Source organism: Coenobita brevimanus, chromosome 28, assembly GCF_032717465.1.
Source record: "Coenobita brevimanus isolate Jiangsu-jjx chromosome 28, ASM3271746v2, whole genome shotgun sequence".
Classification (NCBI taxonomy): Eukaryota; Metazoa; Arthropoda; class Malacostraca; order Decapoda; family Coenobitidae; genus Coenobita; species Coenobita brevimanus.
This window is the reverse complement of record NC_136981.1, coordinates 11,664,462-11,687,715: the sequence shown is the minus strand read 5'-3', so window position 1 is coordinate 11,687,715 and position 23,254 is coordinate 11,664,462. Positions and strand designations below refer to the sequence as shown.

Sequence of the window (23,254 nt, the reverse complement as noted above, 5' to 3'; positions counted from 1 at the left end):
GGAATAGGAGAAAATCAAAAGGAATAGTATAAAAATCAACCAAGTGACATCAGTCGGTCACCTGTCAACACTGAGGCGGGTGGCCAACATGCGCCAGTCATTGCCAAGTGCACTGGGTGGGTCAAGACAGCAGCACAGTTCCTTTCGTAGCTGCTGGGGCAGGCAGAACACTCCAGGCTCGGGAATTAGCTCCACCAGTGATGAACATCCACTGCTTGATGTTACTGTACAGTGATGGAGGTTAATGTGTGTGGACATGGTAAACTGTAAATTAATCAAATACTCAGGTGGTCCTTGTAATGCATAAAGGATGTGCTCCAAGATACAGTATTACAAATTTTTCAACAGAACTGGCATTGAACATGAGGGAAACTGGTACATCAACTATATAGTAACAATGGAATTTAGGAGGCAATTTTTCTGTACAGCACATTATTTAATGTGGCCTTCATAGCAAGAAAGAACCTCAAAAAAGGTTGACTTTTAATGAGTACTTACTATATCACTATTGAGTACACAAGAAGACAAAAGTTTGCTTGCAATGGTTTCTGATGCCTCTGATTGCTAGAATTTCTCAGTTGAATTAAATCTTCTGAGGTCAGCCTGAATAAAATACTGTCCTGTATTCAATGCACCAATTAGCATATTATCATTTCCAGTTCTGTCTGTTTTCCACACAGCATTGATCATATGGATTCCCCTGATACCAACTGCAATAAAAGAGTTCAACCATATGACCTAACCCAGTTAGATAGAAAATAACAAACCACATGCAATGGAAGCCAGAGCTGATGTGTATAAACCAGCTTAGTCTAACATAATCTAATCTAACTTAACCTACCATACAGTAATCGTAACCAACCAGTGGATGTGCGAGGAGGTCCCAGGGATATGGCAGGGGGCGGGACAGCGACGGGGGCATAGGGGAAGTCAGAGTTGATGTGAATAACCTGCCGCTGGGTGGCAGCAGAGCCCTTCTGCTGAACCATCACCTGGCATGAGAGGGGCAAGGTGCTGCTGCCATCAGCACGACTTACACTGAAAGATACGCTCACTGGTGCTCTTCTTGCCCCCCACAGTGCCTTGAAGGGTATCTCCTGTGGTAGCGGAATGAAAAACATCAGAAAGTAGAAAAGAGAAGACTTAGATGGTTTGAAAATGATGAAAGCAGGGCCACATCCAGCACTTTGGAAAAGGGGGAGGGAGCATGATATCTAGCAGACTTATCAATGCATCAGTGCAATACGAAAAACAAAATGCACCATTATTTTACTTGTTTTAATCATAGGTCCACAATAAGACAGTTGAATGCAAGTTAATAATATATTTATTGCATATATTATGGTAAATAACACTTATTTTACTATAAGTAATCATTGGTCTACCAAAAACAGGGAGGGGCATATGGACCCTCCCCAATCCATGCCTGGAAATGATGGACCAGAGGAGTTAGGTGAAGAAACGTAGAAGCTGTTGGCAGAGGCAATCTGAGGACAATGTAAGATAAGGAAGTGTGTCCAGAACCCAAAGCTTAGGTAATACTACAGAGCTAGCACACAACGGAGCAAGGTGGAGGAGTGCCATCAGCTGAACCCATATGATCCACACTACAAGGAAAACAGATGTAAAGCTGAAAATGAGTAATGAATGACAGATATGAAAGTTACACATTCAAATCCAGGTGATTCCCCCTTATATTCTTGCTCCTGTCAGACAGTTTTATTCAACTCAGGAAAGAGAGGACACACTCATGACCTTCCCCCCACCCCTCCCCTTGCTTCCCAGTTCCTAAAAGATCTTTTTTGGGGGTTTGGGCTGCTAACTTCTTGAGTCCAGGTGATTTCCTTTTTAGTTCATTACTGCTGCTATAAGATGATTTTATTAAACTTAGGAGAGGCCTCTCATACTTTAAAGGTTTATTAAGGCTGTACCTAACCCCTCCAGTTTAAAAAAGCTATCCTAAGCTGAATAAAATCATCAGGATATGAATGGGTTAAACAGAGATTAAATGATATACAGTACATTCATTCATTCATCATTCAATCCTACGTTGCCCCATGAGGAGCATAGGAGCCCGGGGCTAGGCAGTTGGTCCCGACATTTAAGATGAGAATGACCAGCCTCACTCATCCCTGAGTGGCATTACGTGAGCAATAAACCCCAACCACCCCTTGGATATAAACCTGCACCAACAGAAAAAAAAGGCTGCAGAAGCCAGGATGAACCAACACCAATAAGCGTGCAGAATATCTTTACCTGCTTTATGATTATTTTTTTTCATGGTATTCTATTTCCAAACAATTTTATTCAGCTTTGGGAAGACCTCTTGTATTCTATGTGATTAGAATAGGTGGCCACAAATGAACATCTCCATGTCACCCTGTCCTCCACCATTAGACTACCTTCTCTCTAATAAACATTCCTTTCACTTATATACCTCTCTACCTCTCTACCTCTCCATCTCATCCTCTGTCTCCCCCTTTTCCTCCCCTTCCACCTCACTTACACACTTCTAGTTGATCTCTTACGCTTGTGCTCATAAAAGGACATTGTAGTTTACCTCTGCAATGCTTAAAATATCTTCTAGTCTGCATAAAATGACCGGGAGATAGCAAGTATTAAAGAGAACAGATGTCATCAGATTTAAAGGGCTAACTTCACAGTATGCCAATGATGCTTTGTGAGTGGCAGAATGAGAAGAAATTTCAAGACAGTTTTGTACCCTCCCAACAAATAACGTGTCCAAATGTGCGTATAATTCTTCCATCTGGTAAAGTCACACACTGATATCAGGACATGATAATCATTCTAATACAAACTCCCTCCCTCCTTCCCTCTCACATGCACACTCTGACCTTATAGTGTGTGCCTGGCCTGATGTTCCAGCCCGGGGTGAGATCATCGAGGGTGAGGCAGAGGTTGGAGCCACAGTCCTGAAGCAGCAACACCTTAGGCATGTCCAGAAGGCTGGCGCCATGCTCTCGCTCCTGACGACGCAGTCCTGAGGAACACGAACAGGAGTTAGCTAGGGCAAACAAGGGAGACTGGAAAGAGAATAGCCAAACTACAGTACATACTGACCAATGATGCCATTAATATGATGTGATTTTATTTTTAACCAAAGAAATGAAAATGACAAAATATTTTCTTTGGCTGAATTGGTTACCAGTAAGTCAGACGAATCTGTTCATGTACTGTAATTACTGACAGGTAAGATGATTATCTTGGATCTGTTTAGATAATGCACTACTTACTAACTAGTAAATACTGTAATACCAAGGTTAATGCTTGAGGAAGGTGAGCACTGTGTTGATACATGTGTGCTGGAAAGCATTAAGAGAAATACCCTGAGATGGTGTGGCCATGCAGAGAATGAAAACTGAGAATGACTAGGACTAGGACAGTGTATGTGAGCGAGATGGAATGGGAGACGAGAATGAGGAAACTGAGGCTGAGCTGGAGGGATGTGGAGAGGTACATAAATGAGTTGCAGAAAGGGCAAGCTGTGTAGGACAGGGTGACATGGAGGCAATCTGTTCATGGCCACACCTTCCAGGATTAAGGCACCTGGCTATGGATAAGCAGACAGATTAAAGGTTGAAACTTGATACACAAACAAAATCCACTACTGACCAGCCAGAGCAGCGGTAGTGTGTTGAATGACGTGCAGTGTGATGGTGAGCGTCCCTGATGGTGTGGGTGGGGGAGCTGCTGCCACCACCTTTACCTGCTTCACCACTGTGCCACACCCAACACTCTCACCCACCAGCACAAACTTTTGTAGTGTCTGTGTCATCATGTGCACCTGTGGAGGGCAGGAGAGTTGTAAGGGAAAGTGTTGTAGAGGCCCAAGGCTCATCTGAACCTGAACCTGGTGGACTGCAGGATGAAGCTGACCTTCCCCTGCAGTCCACCTTCCTTCTTTTGGGGAAGAGGAAGGGCGGTCAGGGATATCTGTATAACTGAGCAGCAGAACCACTTGGCTATATTGGTGCTACAGATACAATGTGAAAGCTTCCCTCTCCTGCAGCACAAGGAGGTTATACATGTGATATGAGACTGAGTGAAGAAGGAAAAGTATTAATGTCCCTAGCTCAACCTAGCACTCTCACTCACCAGCTTGAATTTCTGTAGCATTTTTGTCTAAACATACACCTGTGGGAAGGAGAATGCTGGCTATGGAAGATTATGAGAGCAAAATAAGAGAAGGCACAGTATGGGAAGATTTATGGGAATTCATAGGAGAAAGAACATGACAGGAAGGGATGTGATGAGATAGGACACAGAGAGGAGGGTATAATGATGGAATGAGTAAGTAATGCTGGAGTGGGGAATGTTGTATGAAATGAAAGCATGAGTTGGCAATGCTAAAATGTGGAAGATCAGGTAAAAAAAAAATGGTTGTATAAGGGTGGCATGAGTTACCACGGTTGAAGGGAGGAATGAGATAAGGTAGATTGAGAGGATGTAATTTGTCAGTAATACTGGAGGGAGGGAAGAGGTAAGGCAGGAACAAAGGGACAGAATATATATATACAATATATATATATATATATATATATATATATATATATATATATATATATATATATATATATATATATATATATATATATATTCTGTCCCTTTGTTCCTGCCTTACCTCTTCCTTCCCTCCAGTATATATATATATATATATATATATATATATATATATCACAGAAACGAAATTAAGGATAGATTATAACTAACACTGAAACACAAACCTGGGATCCATCCAGCTGCATAAAAACAGGAGTGTCAATCCCCTCTTCCCCTGTGGTAATAATATGGTTCCATGCTGCCTCACGCCCTCCGGAGGGTGACGAGGAGGTGGAAGAGGAGGAGGAATTAGAGGCAGTGGTGGAGGTAGAGATGGAGGTGCCAGATATGGGGTTAGACGAGGATGGAGTGGAAGCAAAGATGTGGAAGCGCCAGGGTGCATGTTGGAGTGAGGCACAGTGCTCGAAGGAGAGGACTGCTGGCTTGAGCAGAGACACGTTGCTTGGACCACACCACACCACAGGGCTTAGCAGTGTCTGAGGGCAGGAAGAAATTCAAGAACTGAGAAGTGTGAAAGTACTGTATGTGGAGGTTTAGGCTGTAGATGGTATGTATGAGATATTAAATTTGACCTGAGACTCAAGGGGTTATGTGAAAAATCTTATTAATTCATCAGCATCTTTACTCCTTCATACAAAAGTATGCTATACAGAGCATTTCATAAAGTATTTGAATCTCACAAAGTGCTTAATTTACAAGTGTTTTTACCCCTGACAAAGCTTGAAATTGTTCAGAAATCCAAGTTAAATACTGTAACTGAAACAGTTGTAAATCATGCAATTAACCCAGTGAGCCTGGGGATGTTTCTTTCAATTAACTTTTGCTATCTCCTGATGATTTTATTCAATTTAGGATATACCCTAGAAACCAGAGCAGTTACAAATTGCATTAGTAAACTCTGTTAGTATGAGAAACTTTTCTCAGGTTGATATCAGTGAGAATTAACAAAAAATTACTTGATCAAGATTTCAGAAATTGTTGTTACCGTGGTCCCAGGTTTACCAGAAGGTGAACCCTGTGGACTGCAAGCTGTCACTGCCCTCCTTCCCTATTCAACCAACCTCCTTTAGGGGGATCAGAAGTACACCAAAAGGTGTTTATATAAAGGCACTGGAGCCATCTGGCTATATTAGTGTCACCAAGTGAGGGCATACGTCTCCTGCATCAGTTCAAGGAACAATGCAGCATGTACCAAATTGATGCAAATAGTGTCATGTCCGATGGCATCTTTTCTATTTCATTTCTGTACCATCTCCAGACAATTTTATTTAGCTCAGGGTAGACTTTCCAAACTAGTGTCAGACACAGCTTTTGGGAATACAAGCAGCTTTTCCTTGGATGGCATCTGACACCTGTAATATTAAACCAAAAAGATGTCACCCAAATCAAGGAACTAATTTGTAACAATGGAAAGCAAGTAAGTGTGAATATTTATGTCTATGGAGTGGAGTCAAGATTCTGGGGGTCTGAATGGTAAGTGGCTGAGTGTGTATCTCATTTAATTGGGCACACTTTTGATAGTTCTTCCTTTATCAGATTTTCCTTGCTCTCTGGACCGTACCTCATTCCTTCCTTCAAAGGGAAAGTAAGCTGGGGGGATGATGATGATAAAATGATAAGAGTGCTTTCAGTAAAGAACAACTGGAACGGGTGACAAGGAGGCAAATTGTTCATGGTCACCAATTCTGATATTAATCTTTTAAATTTAGCTGTTGTTGTTGCTTTACTCTTCCCATTACTGAAGCATCGTATCCAACACAGGAAAGACCTTTCATATTGAAAGGGTTTATCAGGATAATAACCTCATCAATAATCTAACCTCTTCAGTTCACAAAGTCTATCCTGTGCCGAATGAAACAGGAAAAAAAAAAAAAAAAGTCCCCAGGTTCAGTGGGTTAAGGGCAATACTTAGGTGGCACAGGAAGCTTTGTGGTACATGTATATACCTCTTCCTTGTAGGTTAAGTTTACATATTATACCTTATCATTCTCTTGTATGCAGTTTACAGTATATCATTTTCATATCAATATGGTCTACACCAGTATTTATAAGAGGATACAATACCAAGGAAATGGTGTTATGAAATCTTCAGACACCAAGAATGAGGCCCTACGATGTCTGGCCACAGATATACAGTATACTGATATACAGATACAGATAAAAGGACAGGTAGACAAGAGACAGAAACTGGTACCCACAGACACATACTGTACAATGATTAGTTAGATAAACAGACAGATACAAGTACAGTAGAAAAAGTAGTCAACCCACCTGCCTATTGGCTAGTTCTGGTGTATGTACTGGACTGGGCATGACGGCCATAAAAAACGTTTGTTGCACATTTGGGGGGAGGGCACCACTGGGTATGGTTAACACTACCCCATACCCTCTCACCTCCAGCCGACCCCCTGCCCCCGTCACCAGCCCCCATGCACACCCCTCCGTCAACATCTCCTTTGGGGGGAGAGGACCCTCTGGGAATGTAGCAGAGGTTGATCCTGATGCTGTGGAATAAATGCTTATATAATGTTACAACTGACACTCATTGAGGGGATAACTCTAGTGGCCTATTCTATTCCTTCTTCCCCCCCCTGCCAGTCATTACCCTCCACCACCACACTCCCAGCTCCATTAGAGAGTGAAGAGCCTCCTAGCATGCACAAAAGTTTAGTTTTGATACTGTGGAGTGGAACTGTTAGTAAGCTGTGCAATATCTAGTACCTCGCTTATGGGTGAACCAACTCTGGTATTCTGTTCCATCTAATGCCGGATGATTTTGCTTTTCTGTTGAACCTAACAATGTAAATATGGTAATGGTGTCATTAAAATTCACATGGCTGTATCTATTTCAGTTCTGTATTCTAATCCAACTACCACATCAAGCAAACCCCTGCCCCCATCACCATCCCTCACATGCACCCCTCACCCAACATCCCCATCTTCAGGGGACTGGGGGCCTCAGAGCACAAGGCCGAGGTTTGTCTTGATACTGTGGAACAGGAGATGAGTACTAGGTCTCAAGAGAACTCCATGCTTCGGTGACACCAGTAACTGGGTGGCTCTGCTGCCCAGTTATACAAACATCCTTCAACTCCCTCTCCATCACCCAAAAGGAGAAAAGTGGACCGCAGAATGGAAACTTGAGCCTACAATCCACTGAGTGCATGTTCAGATGACCCTGGGATCACAAGTACAATGCAGAGGTGAAAGACGTACAGGGGCAGGCTGTATGAATAAACTTAGGGTAACATGCTCTCATAACTCAAATTTCTTTTTGTTGGAAAGACAATGAACAGAGAGTGTTGATTCTTCCCATGCCTCATGCTCTTCCTTCAGCAATAGATATTGGTTACAAGAGGAGAACTATCATGAACTATATTTTGCTTTTGAAATAAGAAAAGGATCTGTTTAAAAACTTCCCATGCATATCTCTTGTTATGCCTGCATCTCAAATTCTAAGCTGTGAGAGTGAAGTGGTTGTTAAGTTGGTTAGTATATCTCCTCCCAGTCGTATTAAATTAACTTCTATCATTTAGCTACATATCCATGAAGTTTCTCCAGAAAGAAATTTTTATTACTGTACTTATCTACTTCAAACTTGCTATTATTTACGTATAAAATTCCTATAAATCTTACTTCTGCATAGTCTCTCATATTTATGTGTAGAGCCTGTATTATCTTCCTACTGCCAAACAGTCAATACAAATACAATTCTTCAGCCTGGGTGGCCAAACCATTAACCCCAATATGCTGTATAATGCTACAGTGCTGGAGAGGGAGGCCTCTGTGTGATGACACTGATACAATCAAGGAGGATGGTGAACTAAAGGAGAAGGGCAGCTTAAGCCTGCAGTCTACCAGGTTCATGTTTCCAATGAGCCTGAGGCCATACCAAAAACAAAGTACAGAGCATAAGGGTATAGGGGCAAAATGGTAAGTTGTGGGCTTGTTTCCTGCTGTGGCAGGAAACAGTCAGAGGATTTAACTCTCATATACATCTGACTTTCAGTAAGCCTTCAATGCTCCTCTTGAAAAGTCACCCACATAATAAAAACAAAACTGTAATGCCTATACTAAATAAAAAATAAATAAAAATAAAAACTAATATCATCATACACTCATCAGATGCCTTTAGATGACCAAGGTTGATGCATACAAGTGTGTTGGAGCCTTTATATATGAAATACAATGAAACAAAATGAGATGAGTCCCCAAATGGAATTCCCTAACATACCTTGTTTTAGACAATGTGTTTTGTGTATAAAATGGTGACATGTGAGCCTAAGCAAGTGAGGGAAATATTACAAGCCTTCTCCTCTTAGATGAAAAAAGTAACTAATTAACATGTATAGCATGAGTTGATTTACTTGAGGTGGCATCACTGGTTGTAGTTGAGGCAGGTGATTCACTTCTGGGTGGCATCTCCAGGGAGGATGCAGTGGAGTCCAGTGGCCCCTGGCAGCCCCCCTCCTGGGTGCACTGGGAGGGCAGGAGAAGCTGTGAGGCTTCTGAGTGCTGGAGGGAGTATAAGTGAGGGAGTCGAAGGTGTGGGACATCATAGTGATGTTCAGAGGAGGTCATAATGCTTCCTTCCCCTTTCCCACTTACAGGTGCTGAGTAGTGTTCCTCATATGACCCAACTTGGTCTTCATATGATCCAACTTGGCCTTCAAACAACCCATCCTGCCTGCTAGGGTTGTGCCTACTGGTTACAGAGACTGGGTCACTGTAGGGGCGATCATAACAGAGGGAGAGGCTGGGGGCTGCAGTGGGTGGAGCTAAGCCAGCCACACCATGAGTCAGGTCTGGTGCCTTTTTGCCCAAGTCTGAGGAGAATGGTAGTGGGTGATCTGCAAGGAGATACTAAATATAAAATATCTCATGTTACAGCAGGCTGTCTTGCTACTGAAAAGCCCTATATCTTATACAACTTTGGTATTCAGAAACACACACACACACACACACACACACACACACACACACACACACACACACACACACACGGCATCGTCGGATGTAGACGTCCGTTACCGGCGCTCCATGCCAGCTCAACACTGCAAGAGGCATTACCTAAATAAGTATCTTTGAATGAGTCAAGCTCTGTACCAGGTTAGACTAAATGATTTTTCATTATTAAAAGGAAAAGAAATAATAAGTTCAAATAACACTGGTTCAAACAACAAAGAACCATGATGCGTTGAGTCAGCTGGGTTTGTTTATACTACAGCAACAAGCGGAAAGTGTAAGTACATACTCTTCATTTAGTATTACAAAATGGATACATAGTTCAGTAAAACAAATTTGGAAAAGAAAAGGGATAAAAGTAAAAAGCAAAATGATAATTTCTACCAAGAACTGGTTGAAGTGGAGACTCACAATAGACTGGCTGAACGTGTACACAAACTAGAAATGGCTTTCAAAAATGAAATTGATGAAATAAAGAAGCAAATGCACTTGCAAAAGGAAGAGATGGAAAAACTGGGAAGGGAGGCCAATAAGAAAGACACAACCATCAGTGAACTAACAGTGGAATTGAACACGCTTAGGAAGAAAGTGAGTGAAATGGGAAGTACAGTAGTTAATCACGAGAGTGTTATGGAAGAGTTAAAAAATGACACAGAGACAATTAGACAAGCAAGCAGTCTTATGGACCAGAGCAGTGATATTGAGGAAAAGATAACACAGGTGAATGAAGCTGTGCAAAGCTACAAATATGATGTAGAAACCACGTATGCTGAAATGGTGAAAGTAAAGAAAGACTTAGAAACAAGGGTGGAGGAAAAAAACATTAAAAAGGAAGTGAAAAGAATAATCCAAAACAATCCAAAGTTAGTCAGAGATTCAGTAGAAATAAATAAATCAATAGTAATCACTGGTATAGAAGAGGAAGAAATTAAAAACAAAATCACTAGAGACAAAAAGGAGATGGCAAATGTAATGAGCTTACTGAAAGAAGTATAAGAGGAAATCTGTAGTAAAGACATAGAGGAACACAAAAGGTTAGGGAAATACGAGAAAAGCAAGACAAGACCTCTAAAGGTGACTTTCCAGAGTGTAAACACTGTGGAAGATATACTAAAAAATGCAAAGAATCTTATGGAAAAAGAGGAGTTCAAAAATGTATGGATAAAAAGATGCCTAACACAAGAGGAACTGGAATTACTGAAAGAGAAAAGGGAGGAAGCAAAAACAAAAAATGAGGGAAGATCAGAAGAGGACAAGAAGAAATTTTTTACAAAGTACTGTAATAGGATTGCAGGTATGAAAGTGGTACACAAACAGGATGGAAGAAAAAGGAGGAAGTTAGTAGAACCATGTCATGACAAGTATATAAACAAGATGATAAAGTTGATGTACTCAAATGTGGATGGAATGGTATCTAAATTAATAGAGATGAATGATTATGTCAAAGATAATGAACCACAAATAATATGCCTAACTGAGACAAAATTAACACCAAGGATATCCAATGACATACTAAACTTAGAGGAATACAATATATGGAGAAGAGACAGATTTTTAAAAAAAGGAGGAGGAATTATAATATTAACTAAGAAAAATCTAAAAGCCAAAGAAATAAACCTAGATATACCATCACAAGTAGAACTGATTGCAGTAGAGATCGACACATCTGAAGGTAAAGTAATTGTAGCCAATTTGTATATGCCACCCAGATCAAACACATGGGAAAGAGACGAATATGAGGACCTGGCAGAGAGTACAATTCAGGGTATAAGATCCTTGCTACATAAAATGGAAGAGAAATCGGAAAGAATTATACTAACTGGGGATTTCAATACAAATATAAATTGGAATACTCTAGATATAAACAGCCAAGAAAGCTGTTGCGACCAAAAGCTCCTGGATCTCGTACAAGAGTTTTTCTTAACGCAACATGTGAGGGAAACCACTAGAAAAAGAGGACTTGATGTACCTTCAGTGCTAGATCTAATATTTACTAGACAAGAAAATGACATTGACAGTTTAATATATCACCCTCCACTCGGCAAAAGCGATCATGCAGTACTAAATTTTAACTTCAGGATAGCATATGACATAGTAAACATCAATGACAGTTACAATAAGAGACTAAACTATAAAAAGGGAAATTATCAAGACCTAAAGAAGTATTTCTTAGAAGTTGATAGGGAAAATGAGCTTAGAGGACAAGATTTAAATGCTATATATAAAAATTTTTGTGAATTTTATGAAACAGGAGTCCAGAAGTACATCCCACAGCACAAAGAAGCAGATAAGAAAATACGGAAATGGTTCAATACAGAAAGTAAAAAATCAAAAGAAAGAAGAGATTTGTTGTGGAATAGATACAGAAGACACAATAGTGAAAGGGCGTATAATAATTACAAACAGGCAAGAAACGACTATACAAGAATAAGGAGGGAAGCCCAAAAACAGTTTGAGGAGGATATAATAAATAAAAGTAGTGATCAACCAAAGCTGTTTTACAGCTATATCAGAAGCAAAACCAAAGTAAACGATATAATACAATCCATCACGGACGAGGGAATCACTTATACACAAGAGAAAGATATTTGTGAAGACCTAAATAAGAATTTCCAATTAGTTTTTACAGAAGAAAAAAATTTTGAGAGGGAATATGTGGAACACGCATGTCCACACATACTACCAGATATACAAATAGCAGAAAAAGTAATACAGGAGGAGTTAAGTAGATTAGACAGAGGAAAAGCAAGTGGTCCTGATGAAATTTCATGTTGGGTGTTACGAGAATGTGCAAAGGAGTTAAGTAAACCATTATTTTTAATTTTCAAGAAATCCTTGAGTCAAGGGAAACTACCTGATATTTGGAAAAAAGCAAATATAGTCCCATTATTCAAGAAAGGAAATAGACAAAATCCTCTCAACTACCAACCAGTATCACTGACCAGTGTTGTAAGTAAGGTATTAGAAAAACTTATAAGAAAAGCTTGGGTAAATCATCTAGAAGAACACAGTATGATAACAGAAAGACAGTTTGGTTTCAGAAAAGGAAAATCATGTGTTACTAATCTGTTGAGCTACTATGACAGAGTAACAAACACAATACAGGAAAGGGAAGGATGGGTGGACAGTATCTATTTAGATTTCAAGAAAGCTTTTGACACAGTACCACACCAAAGACTTTTATGGAAGCTGTACCATCAAGGAGGAATTCAAGGCAAACTGTTTTGTTGGATGCAAGACTTTCTCATAAAAAGAGAAATGAAGACAGTACTAAGAGGAAACTACTCATCATGGAAAGAAGTGACTAGTGGAGTACCACAGGGTTCGGTGCTGGCACCAATCATGTTTCTAGTGTACATAAATGATATAAACAGTAACACTGGAAATGAGAGCTATCTGAATATGTTTGCAGATGATGCAAAAATACAAAGGAAAATTACTAGCACAGACTCTTGTAGGGAGCTACAAGAAGAATTAAATAAACTTCATGAATGGAGTAGTACATGGCAAATGGAATTCAATGTGGACAAGTGTCATGTAATCAAGTTTGGTAAAAGTGGAAAAAGACCTGATTGGGATTATAAGTTAGGAAATAAAACCCTATACACATCAGAAAGAGAGAAAGACCTAGGTGTGATTATCAATAACAGACTATCTCCGGCTGACCACATCAGCAAGAAGGTACGGAACATGTATACACTGCTTGCAAATATGAGAATAGCATTCACATACATAAATGAAGACATGCTAAGAAGGATAATAACATCATTCATTAGACCAACCCTGGAATATGCATCAATAGTCTGGAGTCCTCATCTCAAAAAGCATATAGACAAGATTGAAAAAGTTCAAAGGGCCGCTACAAGATGGATGCCAAGCTTAAGGGACCTAAGCTACGAAGAAAGACTAAATAAACTGAATCTACCAACACTACAGGAGAGAAGGAAAAGAGGTGACATGATAATGCTATATAAGTGCATATCAGGAAAGGAGAAAATAGACATAAATGATTACTTAACATATGGAGAAGCATCAGCAAGAGGACACTGCAAAAAACTGCATAAGAAGAGAGGTGATAAAGACGTAAGGAAATTCAGTTTCCCAAACAAAGCAATTGATCAATGGAATGCACTACCGAATGAAATAGTGTGCCAAAACAATTCACAAATTTAAGGATATGTACGATAAATATGGTCTAAGACACGGGACAATACAAGCTTGACTCATTCCTGTAAAGATACAATTAGGTAAGAACAATTAGGTAGGTAAGAACACACACACGCACGTGTTACTAATCTGTTGAGCTACTATGACAGAGTAACAGACACATTACAGGAAAGAGTAGGATGGGTGGACAGTATCTATTTAGATTTCAAGAAAACATCTGACACAATACCACACGAAAGACTTTTATGGAAACTGTACCATCAAGGAGGAATTCGAGGCAAATTGTTTTGTTGGATGCAAGATTTTCTCACAAGAAGAGAAATGAGAACAGTACTAAGGGGAAACTACTCATCACGGAAAGAAGTGACTAGTGGAGAACCACAGGGCTCAGTGCTGGCACCAATCATGTTTTTAGTGTATATAAATGATATAGACTATAACACTGGAAATGAAAGCTATTTAAATATGTTTGCAGATGATGCAAAAATACAAAGGAGAATTACTAACACAGACTCTTGTAAAGAGCTAGAAGAAGAATTAAATAAACTTCATGAATGAAGTAATACATGGCAAATGGAATTCAATGTGGACAAGTGTCATGTAATCAAGTTCAGTAAAAGTGGAAAAAGACCTGATTGGGATTATACGATAGGAAATAAAACCCTACACACATCAGAAAGAGAGAAGGACCTAGGTGTGATTATCAATAACAGACTCTCTCCGGCTGACCACATCAGTGAGAAAGTACGGAACATGTATACACTGCTTGCAAATATGAGAATAGCATTCACATGCATAAATGAAGACATGCTAAGAAAGATCATAACATCATTCATCAGACCAACCCTGGAGTATGCATCAGTAGTCTGGAATCCTTATCTCAAAAAACACATAGACAAGATTGAAAAAGTTCAAAGGGCCACTACAAGATGGGTACCAAGCTTAAGAGATCTAAGCTATGAAGAAAGACTAAATAAAATGAATCTACCAACACTACAGGAGAGAAGGTGAAGAGGTGACATGATAATGCTATATAAATGCATATCAGGGAAGGAGAAAATAGACATAAATGATTACTTATCCTATGGGGAAGCATCAGCAAGAGGACACTGCAAAAAACTGCATAAGGAAAGGTGATAAAGACATAAAGAAATTTAGTTTCCCAAATAGAGCAATTGATCAGTGGAATGCACTACCGAATGAAATAGTGTGTGCCAAAACAATTCACAAATTTAAGGATATGTACGATAAATATGGTTTAAGACACGGGACAATACGAGCTTGACTCATTCCTGTAAAGATACAATTAGGTAAGAACAATTAGGTAAGAACACACACACACACACACACACACACACACACACACACACACACACACACACACACACACACACACACACACTAAAGAAAAGGAGCTTGTGGAAGGGGAGGGAGTGATTAGAAATGTTCCGGTGATGAAAGATATAAAAGTGGAGGTGCAGGAAGTGTATAAATTACTGGAAACTCAAGATGTAAGGAAAGCCCCAGGACCTGATGGAATTTCTAATTGGGTACTGAAGGAATGCAGAGAACAACTGGCGGATAAAATTCACAGCTTAATTGTATGCTCACTGGAAGAGGGGAAAGTGCCAAAAGAATGGAAGAGGGCAAATGTGGTACCAATTTACAAGGGAGGAAACAGGGAAGAACCCCTGAATTATAGACCAGTGTCTCTAACCAGCATGGTAGCAAAATTGTGTGAGAGAATCCTGAAAGACAGATGGATAAAATATCTGGAAGAGATGAATATTTTGGCTGAATGTCAGTTTGGATTCAGAAGTGGAAGGTCATGTGTTTCAAACTTGTTGAGCTTTTACTCAAGAGCGATTGATGTGGTACAGGAGAGAGATGGTTGGGTGGATTGTGTGTACTTAGACTTAGAGAAGGCCTTTGACAAGGTACCTCATAAGAGACTAATGTGGAAACTAGAATATATAGGAGGACTAAAGGGGAAACTTCTGGAATGGATGAGAGACTTTTTGAGAGACAGACAAATGAGGACAGTAATAAAGGAAAAGATGTCTGGATGGAGGGAAGTAACAAGTGGAGTCCCTCAAGGCTCAGTGTTGGCGCCAGTAATGTTCCTGATTTACGTAAATGATATGGTAGATGGAGTGAACAGTTATGCGAGTCTGTTTGCTGATGATGTAAAGATCTTGAGGAAGACAGAGGTTGAGGAGGATTGTAAAATACTGCAGGAGGATTTGGATAGGATACACAATTGGAGCTGGACGTGGGAAATGAAATTTAATGTAAAGAAATGTAAAATATTGGAAATGGGTAAAAGTACCAGGAGACCATCACTGAATTATTTTTTGGGTAATGAATTAATCACAAAAAGGAGAGAAGAGAAAGATTTGGGAGTGCTGGTCCAAGATAGTTTGTCACCAGAAAAGCACATTAACAAGATAGTTGGAGAGACTTATAAGTTCTTGACTAACATAAGAGTAGCATTTCATTATATGGATGAGGAAATGATGAAAAAATTGATAGTGGCCATGATCCGCCCCAGGTTAGAATATGCAGCGGTAGTGTGATCCCCACACAAAAAGAAAGATATAAACAAGATTGAGAGAATACAAAGAACAGCAACCAAGATGGTCCCCAGTCTGACAGACCTATCATACAGAGAGAGGCTGGAAAAACTGGATTTGCCTTCGTTAGAGGAAAGGAGAAAGAGGGGAGACATGATTGCGGTGTTCAGGACCATGGTGGGAGTAGATAAAATTGACAAAGAAGATCTGTTTGTATGGGATAAGAGAGCAACAAGAGGACATGGAATGAAATTGAAAAAGTCAAGCTGCTTGAAAGATATCAAGAAATATAGCTTTCCTTACAGAAGTATAGACTTATGGAATAGCCTGGACAAAGAGATCGTCCAGTCTAAAAACTTAAACGAGTTTAAAGTTAAATTCGACTTATTGAGAAACAGCGACGGAAACCCACGAGCATAGTACATTCCGTGTATATCACAATTAGGTACATTCTTAAATATTTGGAACGACTTAGACAAAGAGGTGGTGCATGAGAAAAACATTCATGTGTGTAAAGGTAGACTTGATAAATGTGGATATGGAGACAGGACAACACGAGCATTGCTCAATTCCTGTATACTACAAATAGGTAAATACAAATAGGTAAATACAAATTCATAGTTAAAATTTATTGCAAAAATGATATTTAACACAGTGATATAATTTTTAGTTTATTCTCACAATGATTTTATTCTGGAGGGACTTCTTGAACTGCAAGTCAGTTATGGCCTTCACTGGCCTCCTCACTGCTAAAGATTTGCATGAAGCCGAGTAAAACTTTTTGTGAATAACATGAAAAAAAAAGACCACTGAAGTAAAAAAAAAAAAAAAAAAAAAAAAAGACATCATAGGAGTTGTTATTGTTGTTGTTGCTCAATCCTGGACATTCCTGGCCCAACAGACCCACTGACCACACATGAGGTTCCCTAAACCACTGATGATGATGGTGTGTTTGCATCACAGTGTGGCATGTGTTGTGCAGTGCGGTGCTTCATAAACTGGTAACCGAGGAGGGTTGAGTGATGTCCTGATATAAGCCCAGCTAGATGAACTTCGTCAGCCTATTTAGGGATACCTGTGATGGATCACTGTCAAGAGGGGGACTTGAAATATGGTGTTCTAATTGCAATGTTGTGTTGCCCTGCACGTGAAGTGAATAGGTAGGTATTTGTTCACTGCTAGTGTACAAATGTCGGGAAATGGGATGTTGTTAAAGGAAATCAGGAAATGTCTGTGTGGTGATGCTTTATGTGTCTAGTAATGTTGTGTGGTTCTGTCATGAGGCACAAACAGCCACATAGATGTACTTGCCCTTCATATCATGATATGCTTTCAGAGGAAGGACTTTAGTTTCATAGTGTAAGTAAGCTGTGAGAGCGGATTTTGTCCAGCCTGTGATGATGTGTAGAGTGTTGTTCTGTATGGTCCTCAAGATGTCATAATGGAAGCCCATGTTAGGGAGGGATAGGATGTCAGTGATCTGATATATTATCTGTACAGTTGGGATAGTATTTCTTTTTGTTGTCCAAAGTGTGTCCCTGTTATTGCCTTAAGTGCATTTAGGCTTGAGGTGCACTGCCTCTTGATGTCTTGTACAGTATATGGACCTTGAAGGTGAGTCCAGTATCACCTGCCATTCTAAGGATCTTAGTGGAATGGGTGTGTGGTGGCACAGACCTTTTGTTGAGTGTTTGGTAATGGGTGTAACTGTGCTCAAGACTGTTTCTGGTGAAGAGTGTAGTGGTGGATTTGCCTAGGAGTAGTTGGTCTACAGTCCTCGACCTATGCCTGAAGTGTGGTGAAGCAATCTTGTTGCAGTGTACAGACTGTGTCTGCAATGTTGTGTGTGATTGTTATGGTACCTGTAATGTTATCTGCATATGTAGCAATGTTTGTGGGTAGTTGGGGTGTACAAATCTCATGCACATACCATTTGAAAAGTGTGGGTGAAAGAACAGAGCCCTGTGGAACTCCATTAAGGAAGTTCTGTGTTCATGATGACATGTCCTGCGGCTTAACAAGTGCTTGTCTACTGGATAAGCAGCAGGCAAGCCAATACAGTATGTGGTGTTATCCTCCATGCTTGTGTTGTAGATTCTGGTAATTAATTTGTGTTGGGGATGGCATTTAAGGCTTAGCTCATTCATATTGTTGTAAACTTGTGTCTACTGTTGTAAGAAGTGTATGCTGTGTGGATCTTATGAAGATCTATCTATCTATCTATCTATTGCCAGACGCCTCAATCCCGTTTGGGGTGGCCACAAACAAAACGCCTCCATGTCGCCCTGTCCCCCGCCATTTCACTGCCCTGCTCCCAACTCACATCCCCCTCTCTGATATACCTCTCCACCCCATCCCTCCATCTCATCCTCGGCCTCCCCCTCCCTCTTCCCCCCTCCACCTCACTCACATACACTCTTTTCGTCAGTTTTTCACCCTCCATCCTCTCCACATGGCCAAACCACCTCAGTGTGTTCCTCATAACGCTTCCTATCACATCCACATCCACACCACAACGCTCTTTTATATCCTCATTCGTCAGCCTGTCTCTCCATGTGACTCCACAGGCTTCTCTTAAATAACTCATTTCCACTGCTCTCACTCTTGACTTGTGTCTTTCCAACAAAGTCCAAGCTTCACTTCCATACATTAGAGTTGGTATCACAATACTGTCATGTAGTAACTTTTTCACTTCCATGCTCCCTTCACTGTTTCTTATCACTGCTTTCAAAGAACCAGCAACCTTTCTTCCCTGCTGTACCCTTTCAAGCACTTCACCTTCCAAACCTCCATCCTTACTCATCACACTACCCAAGTACTTAAACGTACTCACATTTTCCAATTCCTCACCATCCAACCTCGCTGTACATTCACTGACTTCACCTCTCTCAAAGACCATCACTTTACTCTTCCCTACATTCACCTTTAGATTCTGTTTCTTACACACTCTCCCAAACTCATCCACCAAGCCTTGCAGCTCTCCTTCGTCTTCAGTCAACAACACAGTATCATCTGCAAACAACAGTAGACGGAGTTTCCAAACCCTATCCTCTCTCACCAGGGCCACTCCAACTTCCACTACCCTACCTTGTACCTCTTTTATTACCCCATCCATGTACAGATTGAACAACCATGGAGACATGACACATCCCTATTTCAACCCAGCCTTCAAAGAGAAAAATTCACTTAGTTCACTATCCACACGCACTGCAGCCTTAGCACCATCGTACGTACTCTTCACAGCATTCAACAACTTCGCATCTACTCCATATATTCTTAATACTTTCCACAATCCTTGTCTATCCACCCTGTCATATGCTTTCTCCAAATCCATGAAAGCCGCATACAACTTCTTTCCCTTCTCTAGAAACTATTCCACTAAAGATCTAAGAATGAATATCTGATCTACACAACCTCTTCCCTTCCTAAAGCCTCTCTGTTCTTCTCCAACTAATTTCTCTGTTCTTTCTCTAACTCTGTCAATAAGTATCCTACCATACACTTTTCCTATTATACTAAGAAGACAAATGCCCCTATGATTACCAAACACTTCTTTTTCCCCTTTTCCTTTGTACAAGGGAATAATTATACCTGACTTCCAATCCTCCAGGACTCTACCTTCCTCCCAGGCCAATCTACACATCTTCCACATCCATTCTACTACAGTCTCTCCCCCATGCTTCAGCATTTCACCACACATCAATTCCTAGGGCTTTCCCTAATTTAACTTTCTTCATTGCTTCCACAACTTCTATCCTACTGATTTCTTCCTGTCTTCTCACCTCCCTCCTTCTCCCAGCCATTCCCCAGCCACTTATACTAGCATTACTTCCATCCTGTATGTTCTTATGAAGATGCTTTAGTCAAATGCATGTTGTGTGAGGCTTGTTTTTATGATGTTTGTGACATGTACAGCTCTCAAGCCATTGTTGTGGATGGGCAAGCAAGTGGGACATGAGGGCATGACTTTGTTAAGAATTAGGTATTCAGCTATCATGAATGGCATGCTGGGCAGTGTTATGGGTCTGTACAAAGAAGGGTGTGTTGGGTCATTTCTGGCTTAAGAAGTGATAATTGTTCCACGCTTCCACATGCTAGGAATGCTACAATATGCATCTGAGTTGTTGATATTCGTGAGGGCTTGGATGCCTTGTGGTCCTAAGTGTTTCAGGTGGAAGTTGCTGATGCCAAATGGCCTTGTATTTGCAGAGTTCTTTGATTTCTTAATACTGTACTGCCATGTGTCTTTTCTAGAGTGAAGGGGATTATATTGTGGTAAAGTGGAATGGACTGCCTATTCAGAAAAGATTGTTTTTCAGACTGTGTGCTTGTTGATGTAAGGTGACATACCTGTGTGGTAGTTCACAAATACGTCTGCGTAGCTTTTGTAAGATGGGATGTGTTTGGTACTGGAGATGATGAATGCTTGGGTTGCCGAGGCGCTTGTTTGTGATTTAGTGGTTCTGTTTTGTGTTTTGTAAGGCTAAGAGGAGTCTGTGGTTGTAATGCCAAGATAAGTCAGTGGTGTGGCAGTGTATTGTTACAAAGGCATTCCAGTTTTCTTTTCTTTTATTTTTTTTTAGTTTGGTTTGTCTTGTGCGTGTGGCAGTGGGGAGCAATATTTGTGTGAGTCACATTTTTTAAAGATGTGAGCATTATCTGGTGTAAGGTTTGGATTCTAGTGTCTGTAGGTGTCATGTCGAACATGGTGTTTGTTTCAGCTGAGTAAAATCTTGAATTTTGTAATGTGCCTGTCAGTGTTGATGATGGGTGTGTGGCTTAGTGTGCTCAAATGTTGTTCTGTTTCTTTGGCAAATTATGTTCAGTTTGCTTCTTTGTATTTAGTATAAGTGACATTTAATTACTCTGGTCTGGCGTGTATTCCTATAGTGAATAATGTCAGAGAGGTAATCTGAAAGGAGTTTGAGTTTTGTCCAACATGTGGTGGTGAGTAAGAGTATAGGCAAACAAAGTGTGATGTCTGAGGAAAAGGGGGAGTGGTCTACTTGGTGTAGGATGTAAGTACATTGTGAGGTGCCATTCAGAACATATATGTTGTTGAGTCGCAATGCAATGTTGAGGTTTCAGCAGCCATGTTCACTGTGTTCATTATAGGCAGTGTTTTTAGCATTCAAATCCCCAGCAATTAAGAAATTGGGTGGCTGCATTAGGTACAGGAGCTGAGAGTTGTTCTGTGCTGGTATGGTGAGGGAGGTATCAGAGGGAATGTATGAATGAATGTTAAATGAATATTGATTTCTTGTTTGTACCCAGATGTGGCACTGAATGCCTGTAGTACAGTACTAATGTAATGTTGTTCAAGAAAAATGACCCTGGTTTCTGTATTGTCTCTCTGAATCTAAAGGTGAATGCAGAGAAAAGTTATGGTCTTCGCGAGAAATGAAGTCACTGAATGTACAGTGAGGTTGGATGCTCCCAATAGGAGAATGGCAGACTGCAGCAACAGATTAGTTTCTTGCAGTCTGCTGGGTTCATGTCCAGATGGGTCTGATCCTGCATCTACTACTAGTCCTATGTTTCAAAGACTCCCCATTTAGGTGTTAAAGGAAGCTTCATAGCACCTCTTTCTTTGTGATTACTGGTAATTCTTTGCATCACATGTCTATTCTTACTTATATTATTGATGAAAATTTTGTCAATATTAAAGCAGAATACATAACATAAATATCAATATTAAGGTGTATTAAGGAAAATAATCACTAACATTATGGGAGATTTGTTCTACAGCTCATATGTCACCAAAAATGTGCCTCAATTAGGTATTGTTGGTGGGTTGTATAACATCCCTTCCTTAGTAATACAGTATATTTTGCATATTATACCTTCACATGTTCTTATATGTTATTTATATCATTTTGATATTGACACAGTTTGAATCAATAACAAACAAGATCATACTGTGATGTAATGTGCAGATTAAACTACTAATAAATCTCCAAAGCATTTTAGCATACAACCCTGAAACTTGTGCCCCATTCTGTACCTGATGTGGCAGTCTCATACATAGGGGTGTGTGTGTGGTCCTTGTGGCTCACCCTGCGGAACACCACCACCAACAGGACCAGCACCAAGGGCACTAACACAGCCAACACCACAATGAGTGTCACATCCTGTTCCACTGCTGCACGTGCTGGGAAAGGTAAACATTAGTATGTGGCCAGATGGGTAAATATTGAGGGGATATGGGATTGTAAACACAGGGAAATGAGTGTAAACTCATTAATAACAATAACCTTGACCAGAAACTTAAAGTTTTGAGTACTATTATTCTATCATCCATACCTGTTTTATCCATTAGGAGCATAAGGGCCTAAGGCTGGGCTACACAGTCGTGACATATGGGGATAGATGACCAGCCTCAGTTGCCCCTGAGTGGCATTATGTGAGCAATAAACCCCAAGCACATGACAAATGGAACTTTTATGGGTCCCATCTGGTTGAAGTATTATAACCTATTAGACTACCTGGTGTCACTCTGGCTATATGGTTACCATCCAATTGTACTAAAAGTGGTTTACTAGATTACCGTACAGGAAACATTTGTTTGTCATTCAAAGTTGTCAGTCCCCTGAAGGTTCCACAACATCAGGTGCCTGGATGGCAGACACCCCCATCCACTAATCAGGACTTAAATCACAATCACTTAAGATCCTGATAAAATAAAGTTTCACAATTAGTTAATAATACTAGTGATGGTAAACAATTACCTGACCTGTAAATATTAAGTGGTCGGCGGGGTGCCCATCATCCACTCAGCCAATGTAGTGGTGCTCTATTTTAGGGTAAATTTGCATTGAGTGACAAGCCATATGATTTCCTGTAAATCAGGAAATCATTTAATACTCTGGGTGATAATCTTATAACCAATGAACATGTGTTCCCTTTGTGCCAACAAGTGGGTTGGCAGAGGGTTAGTGCCCCTCCCCGAAAAACAACTAAAAATACAA

At 40.3% G+C, this 23,254-nt stretch overlaps 1 protein-coding gene across 1 annotated transcript in view; it reads right to left on the bottom strand.

Moving 5' to 3' along the window:
• LOC145394828 (netrin receptor UNC5C-like) overlaps positions 1-23,254 on the bottom strand; it is a 203,455-nt gene that overhangs the window by 15,067 nt on the left and 165,134 nt on the right. The window contains exons 9-17 of the mRNA XM_080268627.1: positions 22,291-22,437; positions 8,949-9,431; positions 7,532-7,570; positions 6,853-7,055; positions 4,746-5,057; positions 3,634-3,805; positions 2,856-3,001; positions 863-1,097; positions 62-224 (exon numbers count right to left, since the gene is read on the bottom strand). Of these exons, the coding sequence (XP_080124753.1) occupies positions 62-224; positions 863-1,097; positions 2,856-3,001; positions 3,634-3,805; positions 4,746-5,057; positions 6,853-7,055; positions 7,532-7,570; positions 8,949-9,431; positions 22,291-22,437 (1,900 nt within the window). The remainder of the gene's footprint in view (positions 1-61; positions 225-862; positions 1,098-2,855; positions 3,002-3,633; positions 3,806-4,745; positions 5,058-6,852; positions 7,056-7,531; positions 7,571-8,948; positions 9,432-22,290; positions 22,438-23,254) is intronic.